The 19,705-nt window shown below is 40.9% G+C and overlaps 1 protein-coding gene across 8 annotated transcripts in view; it reads right to left on the reverse strand.

The window, feature by feature from the left end:
* Window positions 1-257: 257 nt before the first annotated feature.
* Window positions 258-19,705, reverse strand: part of DCUN1D4 (defective in cullin neddylation 1 domain containing 4) — a 65,199-nt gene continuing 45,751 nt past the window's right edge. For 7 of the 8 annotated variants that reach the window (XM_031434766.2, XM_031434792.2, XM_031434785.2 and 4 more), the window contains 4 exons: window positions 17,662-17,770; window positions 5,918-6,022; window positions 3,715-3,817; window positions 258-3,609 (listed from right to left, as the gene is read on the reverse strand). In XM_031434766.2, coding sequence (XP_031290626.2) covers window positions 3,554-3,609; window positions 3,715-3,817; window positions 5,918-6,022; window positions 17,662-17,770 — 373 coding nt within the window. In that variant the 3' untranslated portion in view covers window positions 258-3,553. The remainder of the gene's footprint in view (window positions 3,610-3,714; window positions 3,818-5,917; window positions 6,023-17,661; window positions 17,771-19,705) is intronic. The other variant, XM_031434776.2, reaches the window with a different exon arrangement.

Below are 19,705 nucleotides of genomic sequence, written 5' to 3' on the forward strand. Positions count from 1 at the left end.
GAAGATTATACTGTATAGCACAGGGAAATATACACAAGATCTTATGGTAGCTCACAGAGAAAAAAATGTGACAATGAATACATATATGTTCATGTATAACTGAAAAATTGTGCTCTACACTGGAATTTGACCCAACATTGTAAAATGATTATAAATCAATAAAAATTGTTAAAAAAAAATAAAAATTAGAAAAAAAATAAAACTACCTCAAGAGGTTTTGAAGAAAAAGCCAAAGAAGAGAAGAAAGAATTCACAAATCAGTTCTGAAACCAAACACAAATACTTTTTATTTATGAGATATCATTTTACATCAATTCCATTAAAACCTAAAACCAGTTTGCTGTACTCAAGTTAGGTGGCATAACAGTATTTCAGTTAAGCTGGGAGTCACAGGACCTGCACACGTTCATGAAGGTAATGCAAATACTGACGACACGAAGCATTCACAGTCACAGGTTAGCTGCTGTTCACTTAACAGTAACCCCGAGAGAAATGGTTTTATGAAAAAAGCAACCCACATTTTGGTCTCATTTACAGACACCCAACATTTTAGTTGGTCAATGAATTCTATACATTTATTATACAACGTATGAAAGAATAAAAGATAAGGCTTACAGAGGTATTTTAGCAGTTGTAAGAATAAAAACCAAGGGCACAAACTAACTTTTAAAGCTTTCTGTATAAACTTCAAAAGCACTGTTAAGATGGAGGCTGAGAGGCTACAGACATCTGTTGTTAAACCAGAATCTAGAGGTTGGTCTAGTCAGATTTATAAAAACTTAATTCGGAGGTCATGCTTCAAATAAGCTGCACGTAACATTACAGAGGGCGTTTATGGCAAATCAAATAATGAAATTTCTGACCTACCGCAGCAGCAAACATCTAAAAGTTGTATTCCGTTATGACGGAGTAACTGCAGCGTGGAGTTCAAAGCACGATGGAAGAGAAAGGGCGGAGGCGTAGGTGACAAAAGAAACCCAGAAGGCACCCTCATTCACTCAGCGTTATTAGCTCACGAGGACGTGCTCGGTGACTGCTCAGTGTTACGTAACTTAGGGACGTCTTTAAGAAAAAGTATCTTATTACTCTGGCCCCTCTTCCTCCCCTTAAAAATTAACTGCATAAACTCAAGAAAACCAAGGGCAAGCACTCTGTGGCCACAGAGATTTATTTTTCAAGGGAGTTCAGAGATTATCTGGACTTTCCTAAATATGCAAGGTTATCCTTTTGGAATACTGACCTTCATATTATACATCATGAAATAGTTTTTACTTGGCTTCTCCAAAACCCCTATCATCAAAATGTTCGCTGTGGTTGAAATGTAACATCGTCCCCGTAACAGTCTTTTTATTTTAGGATTAACTGTGCTTAGTGTTTTAAAAATTCTCCAGTCTCTAACAATACCTTTTAAAATAATTTCTATGATTTATACTTGATTTAAACAAAATAAATGTTTGATCAAATTTCAGAACTGCTGCTTTTAAGGTGTGATTTTTTTTTTTTTTTAACTTTACGGGATACTTCTGAAAAAGGAACCAAGTTCTCCACAGATTCGAACCGGCCTACGGCCAGTCGCCACTGGAACCCCAGGCACCTGTCGGAATGGAAACCCTTCCAGCACCTCCGTCTCAGGAACTGTGCTTGCCGTCCACACCTTCTTTTCTTTTCAGAGATTAATTTGTGCAAACTGGTGTGAATGCATAAGGTAGAAGGGAGTCTACAACTTCTAAACAAGGAATGATGAAGTATGCTTAATCACTACAGAGTTTTCCAAACTTCTGTTTATTTCACAGCAAACCAAACCTTTCTATTTGGTAGAAAAAGGAAGTAATTTCATTCTACCGTATCATGATTTTGTATATGCACACACACTGTATATACATACAAAATTTCTGTCTTTGGTGGTTCAGTTAGGGAAAAAATAATATGAAAATCTGAACACTGTTTACAAAGAAACCGTGAAATCGTGGTCAAGAGTAGCATTGTCTGTGTGCTTTACTCACGTGATGCCATTAAAGGTTCACATTTGACCCAAAAGATTTGGGGGCCAGATTCTGGAATAATCCAAACCTCCTCTGACCGTTGCATGTTCCATCATGGAGTCTGCTCACAACTACAGCATTCACTTGTTCAAATGCACCATTAGTTTTTTTATTCACTTGGTTTAAGTCATTAGACTTTTGTGTTTTCACAAAACTTTAGGGACTAAATTAGTCATTCAATAGCACCAGATAGTTGAGGGAGAAACACACTATAGTTATCTATACATTTCCTCGAGAAGCGTAAGACAAGCTAAAGAAGGAAAAGACGTGAAATACAAACCTAAAAATACCGTCCTGTTTACTCTTGCTTCCTCATCGACACACATAATGGCTATCACCCCTCTGTCCACATTACTCAGGCAATGACGAGCGGCCCCTCCGGGAAAGGTCCCACCGTGTAACAGAGTTACTAGCTCAGTGCTGGTGGTGTCGTGTCCACTGCCTGCAATGGACAGTCTGCCAGGAAAAGCCTAGCGTGAAAGAAACGAAAAAGGAAAACAAAACAAAACAGAACACCTCTCACTTATAGTATAGTTCTTTTCCCTGCAAAACTTAGAAAATTAGACACCATGAAAGCATAACTAAATAGTTAAGCCACAACTAAACGTGCTCCGTAGTTCTAAGTTGCCAGCAAAATCACTAGGTTTTCATGGAGGCGGCAGAATAAGTTTTACTTAGAATGGCATGGAAAGCATCAGCAGACCAAACACTGACTAGAGGAATGCAAAAGAAAAAATATATATATTAAGAAAATTTACAAGAGTTTAAAACCCATGGGAAAATAAAGGTGCAATTGTAATTTGTTCATCTGTACCTATACTCAAAATATAACAGCTTTCAGCTTTAACATTAGAAAATCAAAACCTACACCCTGCGTGGTAGAAAAGACTTGTGGCATGGTACCTGTCTCTACGTTCAATTATTATAACTCTCATCATTTAAAAATGCTATTATTTCAGTAAACCACACTGTATTTGGCATATGCCTCTGAGAAGTTATGACTCCCCTCTCCTAAAAGTTGGCCTCTTAAACAGGAAGGTTAATTATTCTGGCTTCATTTGCATATGGTTAACGGTTGTTCTGTCTTGTTTTCTGAAATGCTACATTTGAGACCAAATAAAAGTATAATCCGTTCATTTGAAAAAAAGGGACTAGAAATATGCCACAAAAGTTATTTTACAATACATTTTTGCAGAAATAATCTCTAGGTGAAGCTTTTTCTTTTTATACACATATACAAAATTTAAACAGCAATATACACATAATCACAGTGAGGACGTTGGCAAATTCACCAATCTGTAGTGTAAATACAAACTGCAAAGCAGCCTTCCAAGAGAACAATGCTACACAGCAAGCAGAGCTGGCCCATTCAACAGCAAACACCAACATGGCCCTGCCAAAGGGAGACAGTGCAAGAAAAGCGGCATGCGCTTGGGTATAAACAGCAATTTATGGCTAATGGTTGACATAACTGTGGTAACAGTGACTCTCTCGCTGCAATGCGTGAAGTCCTAGGACATCTGTTTGTCTTTATACCACTCCACAAACTCGTCCAACAAAACTGGCCCTGGAGAGAGACAGAGAGAAAACAGCACAGCCATGAGCTCTTCAGGACGAGGTAGAGCAGCGGGTGGGCGGCGACGGGTGAAGGGCCGCGCGGCCCGGTACTCACATGCTCCATCTTCATCGTAGTTGCTGAGGTCCAGGTTAATTGTTCTGCTAAACTCTAGCACATTGCACCACTGGTCTTTGTTAATAACTTTATATTTTGATTGCTGATGGAGGGAAAAGTAAGATGAATTACTGACACATAATTAACAAATGGGATGGTTTCAATTGCTGTACGAATCAACTTAGGAAAGTTCATGAAGGTTAACTCTTTCCATATGAGGTGTGTTAAGCACCGATCTAGAAGGGTGAGAGACAGAGCAGAAGAACTCCAGATGACAATCTTCTTCACAAAAATATCGGGGGGGCTCAACACAAAAGGGCAAGCACAGCAAAGAGACACCATTTTTTATATTCCAGAAGTGCAATTTCTAGACGGCAAAGGCCCTTTCACATAAAAGACCAATAATACCTACTTTACAGAGATGCAGCAAGGATTAAAGAGCTCACTTGTGCAGGGCACTTCACTTCGGGCTTGGCACAGAGTAAGTGCTAAATAAAGCGCTGCTCCCATTAGGAGCCACCACGTGGACAGCGCGCTCACTGTCTCCTCAGCCTGCAGCGCGCAGCGCCGGGGACTCAAGGAGGACTTGCCGCGTGCTGTAAGCGGCCTCAGGACTAGGTGCTTTGGCCCCTGAAGGGTTACTCTTCTAGTAACTCTGACTTTGAATCTGATCATAAAAGAAATTAGCATAGCCATGAAATAGTTCTTCTCTTCCTCCCAGACAAGAAATACGCTGTGTGTGTATTTTAAAATGCAGTTTCCTGTATAAAGATTTAAAAATAGAACCCAGTCCAACAACTTTTAAACCCTCACCACTAAAATCGGGAATATTGGAAAACAATACATGTACATAAAAAGCAGAGAGTTGAGTGAATGGTTTTGAGGATGCAAACACGAGAAAAAAAGCTCGAATGAAAGGACTACCGTCTCCCTTTAACAGAAAAACGTAAACTAATATAAGACAGAGAACAAAGCACAGACCACAAGTGTAACTTTCTAAGCAACCAAAAGCAAAGCCCAGTCACTGAAACAGCTGATGGCGCTCCTGGAATTGTGCGAAGTCCAACCTGCTGGCGGCAAGGTCTGTTAGCTCCAGAGCCCTTCACGCCCAGGCTCCAGTTCTGCTCAACTCTCTGAGAACAAGACCTGTTTCTACTTATTTTCCAAATAAAGCCAACATTTCTCGGGGCAGTCAGAGAAACTGGAACAGATCACTGGTAAATATGGATTGTTATGTGAACACATATTTCTTACATTAAAAACTAGTTTTTATACCTTTCTTCAGGAGCCCCAGTTAGTAATGTTGAAGGCAATTTTTAGTAATAGTCCTCAAAGAATCCTATCACATTTGGAAGTTTTTCTGACCATGACACAAAAGAAGTTATAAGGAAGGTGGTTTCAAGAGTGAAGCTGAAGTCAGGGTAAGGCCCAGGATTTTCTCAAAGACCAGCACCCTCATCCTTTTCAGCAAAAAAGCATTTTTTAAAGGGGTTTAGGTCTGGAAGGCAAGAAGGATGCCATATGTGACAACCCAAGTAACTCAAACTCACATCTCAGATTCTCCTGGATCCTACATTATTATTACAGGGCATCAAAGCCAGTTCCTAATAACCAGCAGCTCAAAATTTCAATCATTAATACCTAATGCAAAGGAAATAATGGAGGGAAGTGCTGGATTACTTCGAATACAAATGTGGAGAAACCTTAAACCGAGAGATGTTGTCTGAAGGAGTCTGCCAAACACTTAGATTGATCCAGGTCCTCAAGTTACTTGGAGATAAGAGTAGATAAATATATCACAAACTTAATTTAGTAATAAGGCAGATGGCTGTTCTTTAACCTTTGCTTCATAAAAGTAGAACTTCATCTAAAGCCACAAAAGAAAGTAAATCTTGTTTTCCTCTAGTTATAGAGAGCAGGAAATCTAAACAAAAATAAAGCTTTAAAATGGGGACGAGAGAGGACAGGACAGAGCTGTGGCTGTCTGATGCACCTGCACCTGCACCAGGGACAATGCGGCATGCGAAATGCACGCACACGTACACTCAGAGCACAGGGACGTGCTCACTGACAGCCACTGTGTCGCCATAGTTCCTACAGGCAGAAAGGCACAACAAACAAAGTTACATAAAATGGTTAAATAAAATATACTTGGTAGTTCTAAGCAAGCAAACATACATTCCATAAAATAACAATTTAGTACCTCTAAGAATTGGTGAAAAACTGGAAAAAGGGGCCAGATTTTTCCTAATAACAGTCCCAACATGCACTTGGCAGTGTTTATGTCTAGGCTGCGCTGGTCCTTTTCCTGTTTAACAAACAAAAACAAGGATGAGCCAGATGCCCCCAAAGAATAAATTCCAATAATCCAAACTTCCATTTTACTTCAACGAGAAATCAGTAAACAGCTCATTTATCACATACCGTAAAAACCCTGAATCAAGACTATGGTGGGGGGAGGGGAAGCAGTCAGACACAATGGAAGACTTAAACGTTTTCATACTACATAATTTTACTGTGAGAGTTCCAGGTCAACTGAATGATCACCCTAATGCAAAATCCATTAGTTATGTGGTTACAATATCTATGATTATTTCAGGGGATAAATTAAAAAATCTATAACACAATCACTTGCTATTTGACATTTATGATTGTTATCAAATTCACAATTACAGACCCCAAAGCCCATAAACTTAACTAAATGGAGTTTAAAGGTTTCTATTTCCATGCTTAGGAATCAGGCTTCCTTGATAAAAGTCATTTTTCCAACAATTTTATTTCACTGGTAAACGTTTTCTTGTACCTAAAAATGTTGGAATTAAACTGAGCTCATCATGAATGCCAGGGCTCTGGAGAGTCTCTCCAAGGAAGAGGACGTATTCATCCACCCACTCTGGGGAAGAGGAGGGTGTCTACCTGTTACAGACCTCCTTACCTTGAACTTGCTGGATGTGAAATCTCCTAGCAGAACACGCCTAACCGAGAGCCAGGTGAAAGACAACATTTTATAAGGAAACCAGAAAAGACACTTACATAAACCTGCACATGGGCAGACTAAGCTTATTCCACTTTGAGCTGCAAGTAAGAATCTAATTTCTCACTCTAATCTTTCTTACAAAGTTTCCATTCAGGAACTACAAGCGGGCAGTTTCTATGTAAAAGGGCAGAGGATCTGGGACCCTAGGCAGCAATCTTATATACTCAAAGCTAACCTCCTCAAGGTATCTTAACTTCAAAGAAAGTTTGCAAAAGTACTTTTCTACAAGGGGGAAAAGTGCCGGGCTAGCCCACGTGGGGTGGAATCTAAATGTTCACCAAACTAAGGGATGATGCCGTGACCACCACTGTCAGCCACATGTGCAGCCACACCGGTAAGATTAACTGTGACCTCAAGGAGTCTACCAGTGAAGTGCTCTTTAGTACACAGAGAATTTCTGGCCACGACATGAGACTTTAAAGTGAAGGACTTAATACAGCAAATGTAAGGAAGGGCCTCACTCAACAACCACCACCAAGGGAGATGAAGATATGGGGAGATGAGTGACAGGTCTGGCTTTCGGTACCAGCTGTAAAGCATGACAACGGCTCACGAACAGACCAGGTCAGGTGGCTCCGAGTCACCCTTCTCTGCTCTGGTGGGGGACCCCAATTCCACAGTTAACGCCAACAGGCGGGCCTCCCCTCCACTACCTGCTCTGGCTGTATCATCCTGCTCAGGCAGCAGGACTCGCTCCGTGTGGAGGATGCAGTGGGCCAGGTGCCCTCCCTCGAGACAGTCCACCTTTCACTACCAGCCTCACGGGTTTGTTGCACTACATGGGCTCAAACTTTGGCAGTGCCCTGTGCCAGGAAACGGAAACCTCTCACCCTGTCATGCGCGTGAGGCAGATGGCAATGGCACACCCTGTCCACACCCCGTGGTGCAGCAGCCACAAGAAAAACTGCTGACATTGCCCACGGCACCACAGGGCTGGGCCCAACCTCACGTGGAGAATGACAGCTCGGGCAGCCCTGGGCTGCAGGCACGGGCGCGCATTGGGGAGTCTCCCTTTGAGGAGTCCGCGGTCGTTCACTGAACCCAAAATCACTAGTCTTGCCCTGATACACACTGTGCCTTCTTCCAACACCATCAATGTCCCCATCACAATGGACATACACTAAAGTGACAAAAAAAAAAAGATACAAAGGACCTGGACAGACTCTTTGAAACAGTGTAATCATCTGACAAACTGATGATCATGAAGGATTTCAATGCATGTGTTTGGCAGTGATGCCAAAACATGGGGAAAAGGCATCAGACTCACAGGACCGGAAAGCTGAACAGCACTCACTCACTCCTGCTCTGCAAGGGTGCCAGCTGGGGGCTCGCAATCACTAACACCATCTTCTGCCTAGCAAATGAGAGAGAGACATTATGGATGCACTCGCCATCGCAACAGCTCGCTGGTAACCAACACTGCCTGTGGGTGGACGTAGGCTAAGTACAAACGACCCTAACTGGAAACACGCAGAACTCCTAGGACAGCACAGTTGAGAGATCCCAGAGCAAACATCTACTAAAAGCAAAATGGAGACGCGCCCAGGGCATTCACTGACAGTGATTCTGATGGCATTCTCTGCAAGGAGGTTCCCAATTAAAAGTGAAATGGATCTCCCAAGATGCTATGAAACAGCCATCAACATTATGTTTTTTTTTTTTAATCACCTTAACAAATTCACAGAATAGAGCAAAGACATCCAGAAACCCCTCGCAGGAAATTCGAATAGTACACTGTTAATACTTGTAAATACCGAGGAGCAAGGGGCAGATTTGTGCATCTCAAGGTCAGAATCTAGGCAGAAAGTACCTTGAGACAGACTGTCCAGAGTAAATCAGCCCATCAAGGTTAAGGGAGAACAAATCAAACTTCTCTCCCTGCCCACCTCTTGACCCAAGATTTCCAGGTATATATTTCACAGAGTTTTCTTTTCTAAGATAACAAACTAAGTAACAATTTTATTTTTCAAATAATAATAGGAACTGACCAGGTTCTATACACCAAAGCTGTACTAACCCCCTACAATACACAACTGGATCCTGCCTTGTTGTCATCCTTAAACAGAGTTTAAAAGAGCAGTTACAGGTGAGATCAGACTGCTTATTTGCAGCTGCAAAACCAAGGGATCCTACTCCGAGTACTCTAAGAAGTTATGTTTTGTATACGGAATAAATGCACCCCTCAAGCTAAAGATTACTAACAGCCAATGTTAGAGAAAAGTGAACTTTTATTAAGTTCTGTTTTGAAGTTCAAATACAAAAACAAATAATGCCTTTGTTCATATAAACTATTCCAATACAGGTCGTCCTGTAAGATGTAAAATTAGGCATTTTCTTCTTCTTAAATGGCACAAATGACCAAACTGAAATGAAGTAGGTAACTGTAAATATATAGATTATAAACATGATACGACAAAAATGAATGAATCTTCAAACATCTAGGTATCCAGATATGCTGTATCAGAGGCCTCTAACTTTTTCAATGATCTATTTCCAATTTTCACAATGTTATTATAGCTTAAAGATTTGTACTTGAAAAGGGGAATGTTGAATTACTAAAATTATAAAGAAAAAAACCTTCAATATTAAAAAAGAATTCCCTAAGATTTTCAAGAGGTACTAAGTGAACTCAAGAAACAACATACAAGTGACCACGATCACAAACATAAATGGCCAGGACCAAGTCAGAAATTGGTATGTGAAATCAAAAGGCCTTAACTGAAAACCTATAATACACGTCATGGAATTCTCACTTAAGACCGTGGGGATTACACAAAATAAAGAGAAAATGTAGTCCTCCTTAACACAGTTCAACAAATATAAGGCAAAACAAACAAACAAACAAACAAAAAAACTCTAAAGAATTTGAATCTTAATGTGGTTGTTTATAAAGCTGAAAATATAGCAAACCAGTTTTTTGAAAGAGAGTTAAAAAAAAAAATTAAAAACAAGCAAAAAGGTCATAAAACCCATGAGTGCCCTTCCCACTGGGAAAAATGAAACTAAAAAAGTATGCTCTTAGAATTTACCCAGCATAGCTTTCAAATAAACAATGTTTGTAAGGCAATTACTTGATTAAGCTCAATTATTGACACTTCCTTTAAAAGAAAAGAAAAAAAGATCTGACATTTCCTTTAAAACAAAATTAAAAAGTCATTCCACAGTTGTTTTATTTGGCATAGATTACTGCTGTAAGCACTACTCTTGGAAGGAAAGCCATTATTTGAAACTTGGGTTTTACAAACACCTAAATAACGTCAGTGAAGAATAACTCAACAACTACTTCTTATCCTATGGATAAGTTTTTCTGAGAACTTAAACTAAGACAGAGATTGTTTTAAGTGCTTAAAACTCATTTAGTACAATAACCGTATTAGGAGACGCATGATCATAATCCCCAATTTATAAATAAGGAAACTGAGGCACAGGAGATAGATGACAGTCAGTAAGTGGGTGAGCTGGGACCTGAACCAGGAAGTCTGATTCCAAGCCTGAGCATCTCAATGTGTACCAATCTGCCTCCCCGAACAGGAAGGAGAGGAGAGGGCGTTCCATGTTAAGAGAGACACCGTCCAATTAGCTTTACAGGTAACTGCTGAGCAAATCTGGGCAACTCTGCAACAACCAAAGGGTAATCCTGAAGGTCAACTGACAGAGTTCAGGGCAACGGGTCTGGGATCAGATGACCACCGGGTCTTCCCAACCTCTGAGTCCTCACCCAGGCCCACCCTCGGTTTTCCACATAATTTACAATGAAAGCATAAGAAAGAGAGGAGACCGTGTGTGTGGTGTGTTGGGGAGCTGTGTGGAGGGGAAATTAGACAGTAAAGAAGTAGGAAACTGACTCAAGTTAGAAGAGGAAATGAATCAAATGGTCACAACAGACTTAGGTGAGAGCCAGGCAGAGTTCGCAGACAGAAGAGGGTGTTGAACCCGAGACCCAGCAAAAGCGACCTCCAGAATCATTCCATTAAATGGAAGAGACTTAGACGTTAGCTTTAATCCGTGTGGCCTCTTACCCTTCCTGAAACACCTCCTTGGAAACTAAAAAACAGCCCCGGTACCTACAGCTGGAAACGTGGCCACGCCGAGGTGGGGGCTGTAAGGACTGACCTGCAACAGACTAACCGTCACAGGATCACCTCTCGGGAAGGGGGTCTCACTGGGGGCTTCTGCATCCACAGACCCCTCTGCTACATCCTCTTAAGGCTTTCCTTCAGGGAACAAAAGAGAAAGGGCTTCCCCGGCCCGGAGCAATCTCCTCTCTTCTCTTGCTCACTCCCTTCCTTCTCCCTCACCTTGAAGGCCTCCCTTCTCTGCATCCAGCAGCTTCTCCTAACTTCAGTTCCTTCCTGATTCCACTCTAGGAGGGCTCCCCTCAGCTCCCCTCAGCCCGCCAAGCCCACAAACTTCTCAGTCCTCAGATCATTCTCTCCGTTCTGCACCAGGGCTGCAGGATGCGGTGCTGCACTGCTAGGAAAAATCCAAGAGCGGCATCGCTGTCAGTTCAGGTGTCTGCTCTGATCCAGGCTAAGATGCTGCAGCTAGCAGCACCTCACCCAGCCCAGCGTCCATCCTTCTCTGCAACTCAAGTGGCAACTCTCTCTGTGACTTCCGGCAGAGTACCTTGTCTCTGCCCCAGAGAATGTAGAAAAGTTAAATTTAACCTGTATTTAATAATTATTCCCAATCAACAAAAAATTACTATATTTAAATCTTTTATCTCATTCTCTTTGTCCAATCTTACTCTCCTTTTAGGAATCAAGACAAAAATGGCTGTTTTACTTAAAGGAATCCATACAACAGTATCTGTTTATATAGTAAATAAAATTTACACCGGGGGAAAAACACTAAGCATAAAAATACTCTGACAAAATTCCACTCGTATGAAGGAACTGGTCATTTTGTTCCCCCAGTTTATATCCCACCATCTTCCTCTACCAGGGCACCACAGGGTGGTCACAGTCTGAGTCAGGAAGGCAGTGTGGCTCTGTGGAGAGGACACTGGTTTGCACCTCAGGGACAGAGCTCAGCCCTAATGCTGTCCCCTTCTCTCTAGCCCCCAGTCTCATCATCTGCTTAATGACAAGACTGGACCAAGGGTCCTCTTGAGGTTTCTTTTAACTCTAAAGTTTCATGACTCTCTGGCATCCATCATACTATAAATAAATCCAAGTCAAAGTAAAAGTAGGAGAAAAATAATATAGTTTTACAGCCAAGTATTACTTTTAATTGGCTACAAGGTTCAAAGATGAGGGAAAAAACAATCACACGCTTAGGACTATAAGTCTGGCGGAGAGATATTAAAGGGACATTTTATCATTTTCTGGTATTGGACTACAGTTTCTTTCCTGGTACATTAAAGTATAATGCAGAGTATTTAACACATGCCATTGTTATTTGCAATAGAGAATATTTAGGATATTAAAACTATAACAAAGTTTGGTTTGTATTAGAAGTTTAAGTTTAAAAGGTCTGATGTGCACTTATGCATTATTACCTCTAGGAGCCATTTCTCTAGTAGGGGAAAAAAAATGGAGGGGGAAAAATGGGGGTTTGAGTTCTGCTTCCAACCAAGATGGAGTCACAAAACCAGATTTCCCTTCCCTCCTTCACTTCGAACAACCAGAAAACTGGACACAATATATGAAACAATGGCTCTCAGGCACTGGTCAACATGCAGTACAGGACTGTGACCCTTGAGGGAAAAGATAAGCCGTCCAGTGACACTAGCATACTTTGTGGAGGTGGATCTCAGGCCACAGCACAGGACAGGGAACCCAAACCCAGCCTAGTGGAAAGCCAGCTTGCTGAGCTGGAAAAGACAGAGTCTGTGGAGTCCAAGGAGGCATATAATTTGTGGGGCAAAAAATCAGCAAGGTGGGAGCTGCAGAGAGAGAGATGTGGAGAGCCACAGGGTGTCCTCAGTCAGTGGCTGAGGACTCACCTGTGCATGTTTGAGAGGAAAGCCCCCCGAGCCGGCAGTAGAGTATGCGGAAGTTGCCGGAGCTCACAGCGGCTGGGAATTGTCTGTACTCCCACCAGCCACAGGGGATAATGTAACACACAGGGCCCTGGGCAGAGTCCTCAAAAGGGTACTGTCTTACTAGTAGGGCTAAATCATCCCTAGACGGAGGCAGCTCTGGACCAGTCCTTTCAAAGGATCAGTCTGATTCCAAGTAACTTAACTATACACCAGAAAAAAATTTAAATCCAACATTATTTAAAGAATACAAAAAACCCCAGCAACCAACAGTATACAACTCACACTATCCAACATCCAATAAAAAAAGAAAAAATGCTACTAGGAATGCAAAAAGCTGTAAAATACAACCCATAACCAACATAAAAAATGTAACCAAGAGCAAGAGAAACAGAAATGACAGAGATGAAGAGACCAGAAGAAAACGGTGCTCACACACCTGTGATAGACAAGTTCTGGATGATCAAGATGGTAAAAGAAAATATTACCATGATGAAAGAAATGGATATAAAATGACAAAAATGGAATTTCTAGACATGAAAAATACAGTATCTGAAATGAAAAATATTAACAGGATTAACAGCAGATTAGCCACTACAGAAGAAAATAATAGTATTAGAAGATACAGTAAAAAAAAAAAAAAATCCAAAGGGAAACAAAAAGGGAAAGCAACAATAAACAATTGAACACAGCATCGGTGGCTTGTGGGACAATATCAAGCATCTAACGTAGGTATCACTAATGGCAGAAGACAGAGGGAGAGCAGAAAAAATAGTTGAAGAAATAACAGCTGAGAAATTTCCCAATTTAATACAAACTATAAATCCACAGATCTAAAAAAAACTCAACAAGTCCTAACCAGAATAAACACAACAAAAATTATGCCAAGGCACGTCACAGTCAACTTGCTGAAAAGAGAATAAAAGTAGTCAGAAAACAAAACAAAACACTATGTTCAAAGGAATAATGAATGACACCAGACTTACCAACAGAAACTCATGAGACAGAAGACAATGGTGAGACATCATTAAAGTAGTAAAAGAATAAATGGTCAAACTAGAATCTTTTATCCAGAGAAGTACATTCTAAACTGAAGGCAAGATAAAAGCTTGGAGATTCATCACCAGAAAATCTGTACTATGAAAAATGCTGAAGGAAATTTTTTAGGCAAAAGATAAATGATACCAGACAGAAATCTGGATGTACACAAAAGGAAGAAAGAGTACAAAAGTGGTATATATTCGGGTAAATATAAAAGGTTATTTTTGCCCTTTTAAGCCAAAAACGATAACAGTATATGCTATGATCTGAATGTCATTGTCCCTCCTCCCAAACCTGTATGTTGAAATCCTAAACCCCAAGGTGATGGTGATCGGGGGTGGAGCCCTCATGACCGTGGAGTAGTGCCCCTAAAAAAAAGGCTGCAGAGAGGCCCCTCCTCCCTTCTCTCATGTGAGCTTATGGCAAAAAGACAGCTATCTGGGAGGTAAGTCCTGGTTAGACACTTAAACTGCTGGCACTGCTATCTTAGACTTCCCAGTCTCCAGAACTGTGAGAAATAAATTTCTGTTGTTTATAAGCTACTTAGTCTCTGGTATTTTGTTACAGCAGCCTGAACAGACTAAATGTATTATGAGATGTACAGTGCGTGAATAAGTAAAATGCATGACAACAGCAGCAGAAAGGATGGAAGGGCAAAACGAAAGTGCACTGTTGTAAAAGGTTCTTGCATTATGCATAAAGTGGTGCAATGCTGGAAGATGGACTGTGAAAATTTAAAGATGTAAACTGTAAAGCCTAGAGCAGTCACACACACAACATAAAACAGATACACAGCTAATGACAGTGGAATGGAGTGATTAAAATAAATCTGAAAAAAGAAAACCCCAATCCAAAACAAGTCATGGAAAGAGCAAAAGAGGAACAAAAACAGGTAGGACAAAAAAGGAAATAAACAGCAATATAGGAGATGTAAACTCAACCACACCAACAAATACATTAAATGTGAATGGTTTAAATACCTCAATTAAGACACACACTGCCAGACCTAACTACGCATATGCGACCTACAAGAAACCCACTATATAAAGACACAAATAGGTTTAAAGTAAGAGGATTAAAAAAGACATATCACATGGACTTTAATTTAAAAAAAAGCAGAAATGGCTACATTTGAATCAGATAAAGTAGACTGCAGAACAAGGAATACTATCAGATAAAGGCAGACATGTCACACTGCTAAAGGGTCAATTCTTCAAGGACGTAGTAATACTAAGTATATCTAAACCTAATGTCTGAACTTCAAAATACATGACACAAAAAATGATATAAGCAACAGGAGGAGTAATTATAGTTGAAGAGTTCAATGTTCCTCTCTCAGGAGATGATGGAACAGTAGGCAGAAATCAATAAGGATACAGAAGACCTAAACAACAACCATCAACCAACTTGATCTAATTGACATTTATACAACAGTCCACTGAACAGCAGCAGAATATTCATTCTTTTCAGGTACACTTAAAACATTCATCACAGCAGACCATATTCTGGACCGTAAATCAAGACTCCATACATTTAAGTGGACTGACATTGTATAGAGTGTGTTCTCTGCCCACAGCAGAAACGACAGAAAGATTACTTGGAAAATTCTCAACAGTTGGAAAGTAACACAAACAACACACTTCTAAATAACCAGTGGGTCCAAAGCAATCACAGGGGAAACTGGAAAATATTTGAACTGAATGCAAATGAATACACATCTCAAAACTTGTGGGATACAGCTGAACAAAACAAAAAAAGGACTCAATAACAAATTCATCTTACAGCCTATTTTAGCTGAACTGAATCTTTTTGGTAATGATTAAATATGGGTGGTTGTTATCTATCTTACAGAAAGGGCTTAATTCACTGACATTTACTGATACTCTCCTTAAAAGCAAAGATCTTGGCAGGCTGCTACAAGGGATATGAAGAAAGAAAACACGTAGCCCCTTAATCTGTCATAAAAAAACTAAGGCCTGTCCCCAAACTCCACAGGCAAGACAGAGAGGACAGAAAGGCTGTGTAAGTGGAGGCACACATGGCCGGGGCGGGATGATCGGGGGAGGCTGCGTGAAAGTGGCAGCATGCGGCTTGGGCCCAGAAGCCCGATGCTGGAGGGAGCTGTCGGAGCACAGACAGGGCTCCAAGGAGAGCCAAGGGCAAAGATGCAAGCAGCAGGGTCAGCCAACAGCTAGTTGGATGTCACCACCACACAGGTGTCTTGCGGGAGAGGAAGCTTGGGACTTGAACGTGAGGGCCTGGAGTGACCCGCGGGTGGGACCTGGGGCCACAACCTGAGTTTGCGTCCTGGATCTGCTGCTGGTCGACCATGTGCCCCAGGCCCAATCTCTCCACTTTCCTCTGCTGTGAAGGATGGTGAAACGATCCCTGTCTGTCTCTCAGGGTTGTTGTGGGAGAAGCTGTGCCATCTACACGGGGAAGCACTGCATTCACAGGGAGGTGATGGGTGCTGCTGGCTTTGTGAGCTGATGGGTGGCACCAGGTGAAAAGGGAAAGCGCGTGGAGACAAGACCGCCCCAGGAGTACAGGCGCGGAGGAGCCCAGCCTCAACCCCAAGGCTGTAGAGGAAGCACCAAGAAAGAGGCAGCTGAACAGAGGAGCCTCAGTGATTGACTGAGAAGGGGACATAAAGCCAGGGAGGAACAAGATGGAACCTGGTTCTAAAGCAGTGGACACGTGGGAAAATCTGACCCCCAAACAAGGATGGTAGAAAATATGGCTTATTTTGGTGAGAAGGCATAATGCTTCTAAACAAATTTGCAGCCATACAATAAGCAGCAGTTGACCTCAGGGAGGGAAAAAAATCCCATGAAAAAAAACTTAATCCTAGAAACTATGCATCCATTCTAAAAGCATCTGGCAAACAACTTTTATCTACAATTACACAAATACCATCCACTAAAACACTGCATCTGAATTTCACCATATCACTTCTAACACCTATACATTTCCACGCATGTCCTGATTTTATTTGAAGGTTGCAAACATAATGCAAAAATTCACAAATGAAGACACTACAGGGAACAACTAATGTTATTACAGATGCACCAGAATTCACCATCAAGTAAACCTTCGGTGCTGAGCTAACAGAACCAAAGCAAGGAAAAAGTGAAAAAGATCAACATGGTGATAAGAAAAAAAAAAAGTCACTGAATTCTCTGCTTAAAAAAAAAATCATCACTCTAGAAAGCTAGTGCCCTAAACCCACCATACATACAAACATAACAGAAACCACCATTCCGGAATACAGCTTAATCGTACATATTGGCCATGGGCTGTGAATGAACACAATGCCAACCAGTGCCTCAGAATTCACTACCTATGGAGACCAGGCTGAAAAACAGAGCTTTATTTCACCCCAGTAGAACTGTGACAAACAAGATGATCACTTCTCAAAAGGATGACTGGAAACTATGTTTGAATAATGTCCACTGAAGTTAGCTCACATTTGAAATTCAGATGATTTCCAGATACAATATAGCACCCAAAGGGAAACTGGCTTCTATCTGAGAGCTGATTCCAGCAAACTCAGTGGTGAAGGTTTGCTGTTCCGTGGGAAGTAAAGCTTTCCCAAACTTACCTAAGAGACTTATAGAATAGTGTCTATTACATGCTCATTTATAAGCTCCTTCTAAGCTAATCTCAAGAGCTATTAAAGGTCCGTCACTAGAGCCTTTGCTGACATACTGGATTTTTGCTCAAATCAGAGTCAGTGTAGAAAGTACACATGTAGAGAGAAATTCTAACTAGCATCCTGGGAGTAGCTTATTCAGCTTCCTTGCTGAAGCATGTTAAACAACCTCAAAAGGCAATAAAAAGGGGAGGGAGGAGAGGGAAACATCTGGATAGGCTCCAGAGAACTCACCCGTGCAAAGTCAAACGCATATCTGTAAATAAGCTTAAAGTTTGTAGAATCATTTAATAATGATCTTAAGTAATCCAAAGTATTTCTGAGTTTTTCTGTTGTATCACATCTAGAAAAACAGAATAAAGGCAAATTATAACCCGAGTTTTTTCTTAAGTGGGGTAATAATATAAAACACAATACTGAAAGAATAAAAACCCTGGGGTTGGAAAACGTCCACAATGAGCTATATTTTTCTATAAAGTTTTTATTTTAAAAAATTTCAAATGTACAGAAAAGTTGAAGAAATAGTAACTAAGCACCCACATGCCCACCTCGGTTCACCGTGAACATGGTCATGCTTGTGCGCCCCTCACACGTGCACTTTTTTCTGTACCACTCGCAAAGTACATTGCCAACATAATGCCGCTTTACTCCTGAATGCTTAAATACCATCATCATTCTTAATATTCTAGAAACGTTAACTTTCTTAGCTAATGCATGGCCAATGTGCAATTTCCCAACTGTCTTTACAGCTGCTGCTTTCTTCCCATCTGGGACCCACTCAAAGCTCACGCATCACTATCAGCTATCTCCTTAGTCTCTGCAAGGGTGTCCTGCCCTTTTTCTGTCTGTCTTGACAATGTCATTTTTGAAGATACTAGACTTCTTGTTTTGCAGAATCTGTTTGTCAGGTAATTTCCCTGTGATTCCCTGAGGTTGAATGACACTCCACGTGATGTCCTTCTCAGTACACCCCCACGAGGAGGCTCATATGTCAGTGTGCCCTGCCACTGGTGATGCCGCCAGAATACCACTTGGAGAAGGTAATGTCCGCCAGTCTCCACTTAATGGTACCCTTCCCCACTCTGAAACAGGATGTAATCTGGGGATGATTCCTTGAGACTGTGACTCCTGTTCCTCAGAAACCTCTCACCGGATGGTTTTAACATCTGCTGAGGATCCCTGCCTGAATCCATTTTACATTTGAAGATGCAGAATGGTGCTTTTTCTAACTCTATCATGTTTTTACACTTTCTGGCTGGAATTGTTCTAGAAAGAAGAGTTTTACACACCACCTTTCTTATTTTCTGGACTTAAAGATTTTTGCTGTTTATTCAGTGTTGTCATCTGTTACTGTCTTCATTATTTTTGATGCACAATTTGTCCTCACTTGGGCAGTGGCCCCTTCGAGCTGGCTCCAGGGTCCTTCTGACGTGTCCCCAACAGTCTCTGAGCATGTCCTTGCTTTCCGGCACAAAATATTCCAGCTCACCTTGTACTCTCTCTAGACTAGACTTGAATCAGCCATTTCTCCAGGGAGCCCTGGTGATGATAACCTATTTTCACAAGTAAGTGACATACTGTTTATTTTCCTTAAGGAAGTAGACTAACTGGTTATTTTACAAACTAATTTTCTGTTCATAATATCTAGCCCTTAACAATGAGAACCAAGAGTCACTGTTTTCACTGGTGATGTGAAAGCTTTTCAATGCTAAATGTGTTTCCTTGTGTTTCTCTGTAGAGCTTCTACATACTAAGTATGGATAATACATATTACAGATATTATCAACATAAGTATTTAAATACTTTATAAATTAAAATATGGTTCATAACAGAGAACACTGATGTATTTTTAGCAATAAGTTTGTGAAAGCTTTTTTGTAGCTATCTACAAAAAATCTTCCTGATCCACTGAGATGATAAAATATCTAAAAGCCAAAAGTTAAAGTAAATGTATCATTTCTGTGAGTCTACAACAATTTAGAATGTCCTTTATTTCTTCATGTTTGAAAATTTAAAAAGATTAAAATTAGACAATTTTAGAAGTCAGAAAAGGTTCTTTTAAGGGACTGACATGTAAGCTGAGAGCTGAAAGATAAGCAGAAACTAGATGTTTTTGGAGGAGAGGGCTTTCCAGATTACAGGACAGTATGTGCAAAGGCCCAGTGGCAGAAGGGAGCATACCAAGTCCAAAGACTAAAAGAAAACCATTTTGACTAGACTGGGTAGAGTAGTACAAGATGAAGCTGAAATGGAGCCAGACCACAAAGGGTTTCGGTGG

Source organism: Camelus dromedarius, chromosome 1 (assembly GCF_036321535.1).
Source record: "Camelus dromedarius isolate mCamDro1 chromosome 1, mCamDro1.pat, whole genome shotgun sequence".
NCBI classification, from domain to species: Eukaryota; Metazoa; Chordata; class Mammalia; order Artiodactyla; family Camelidae; genus Camelus; species Camelus dromedarius.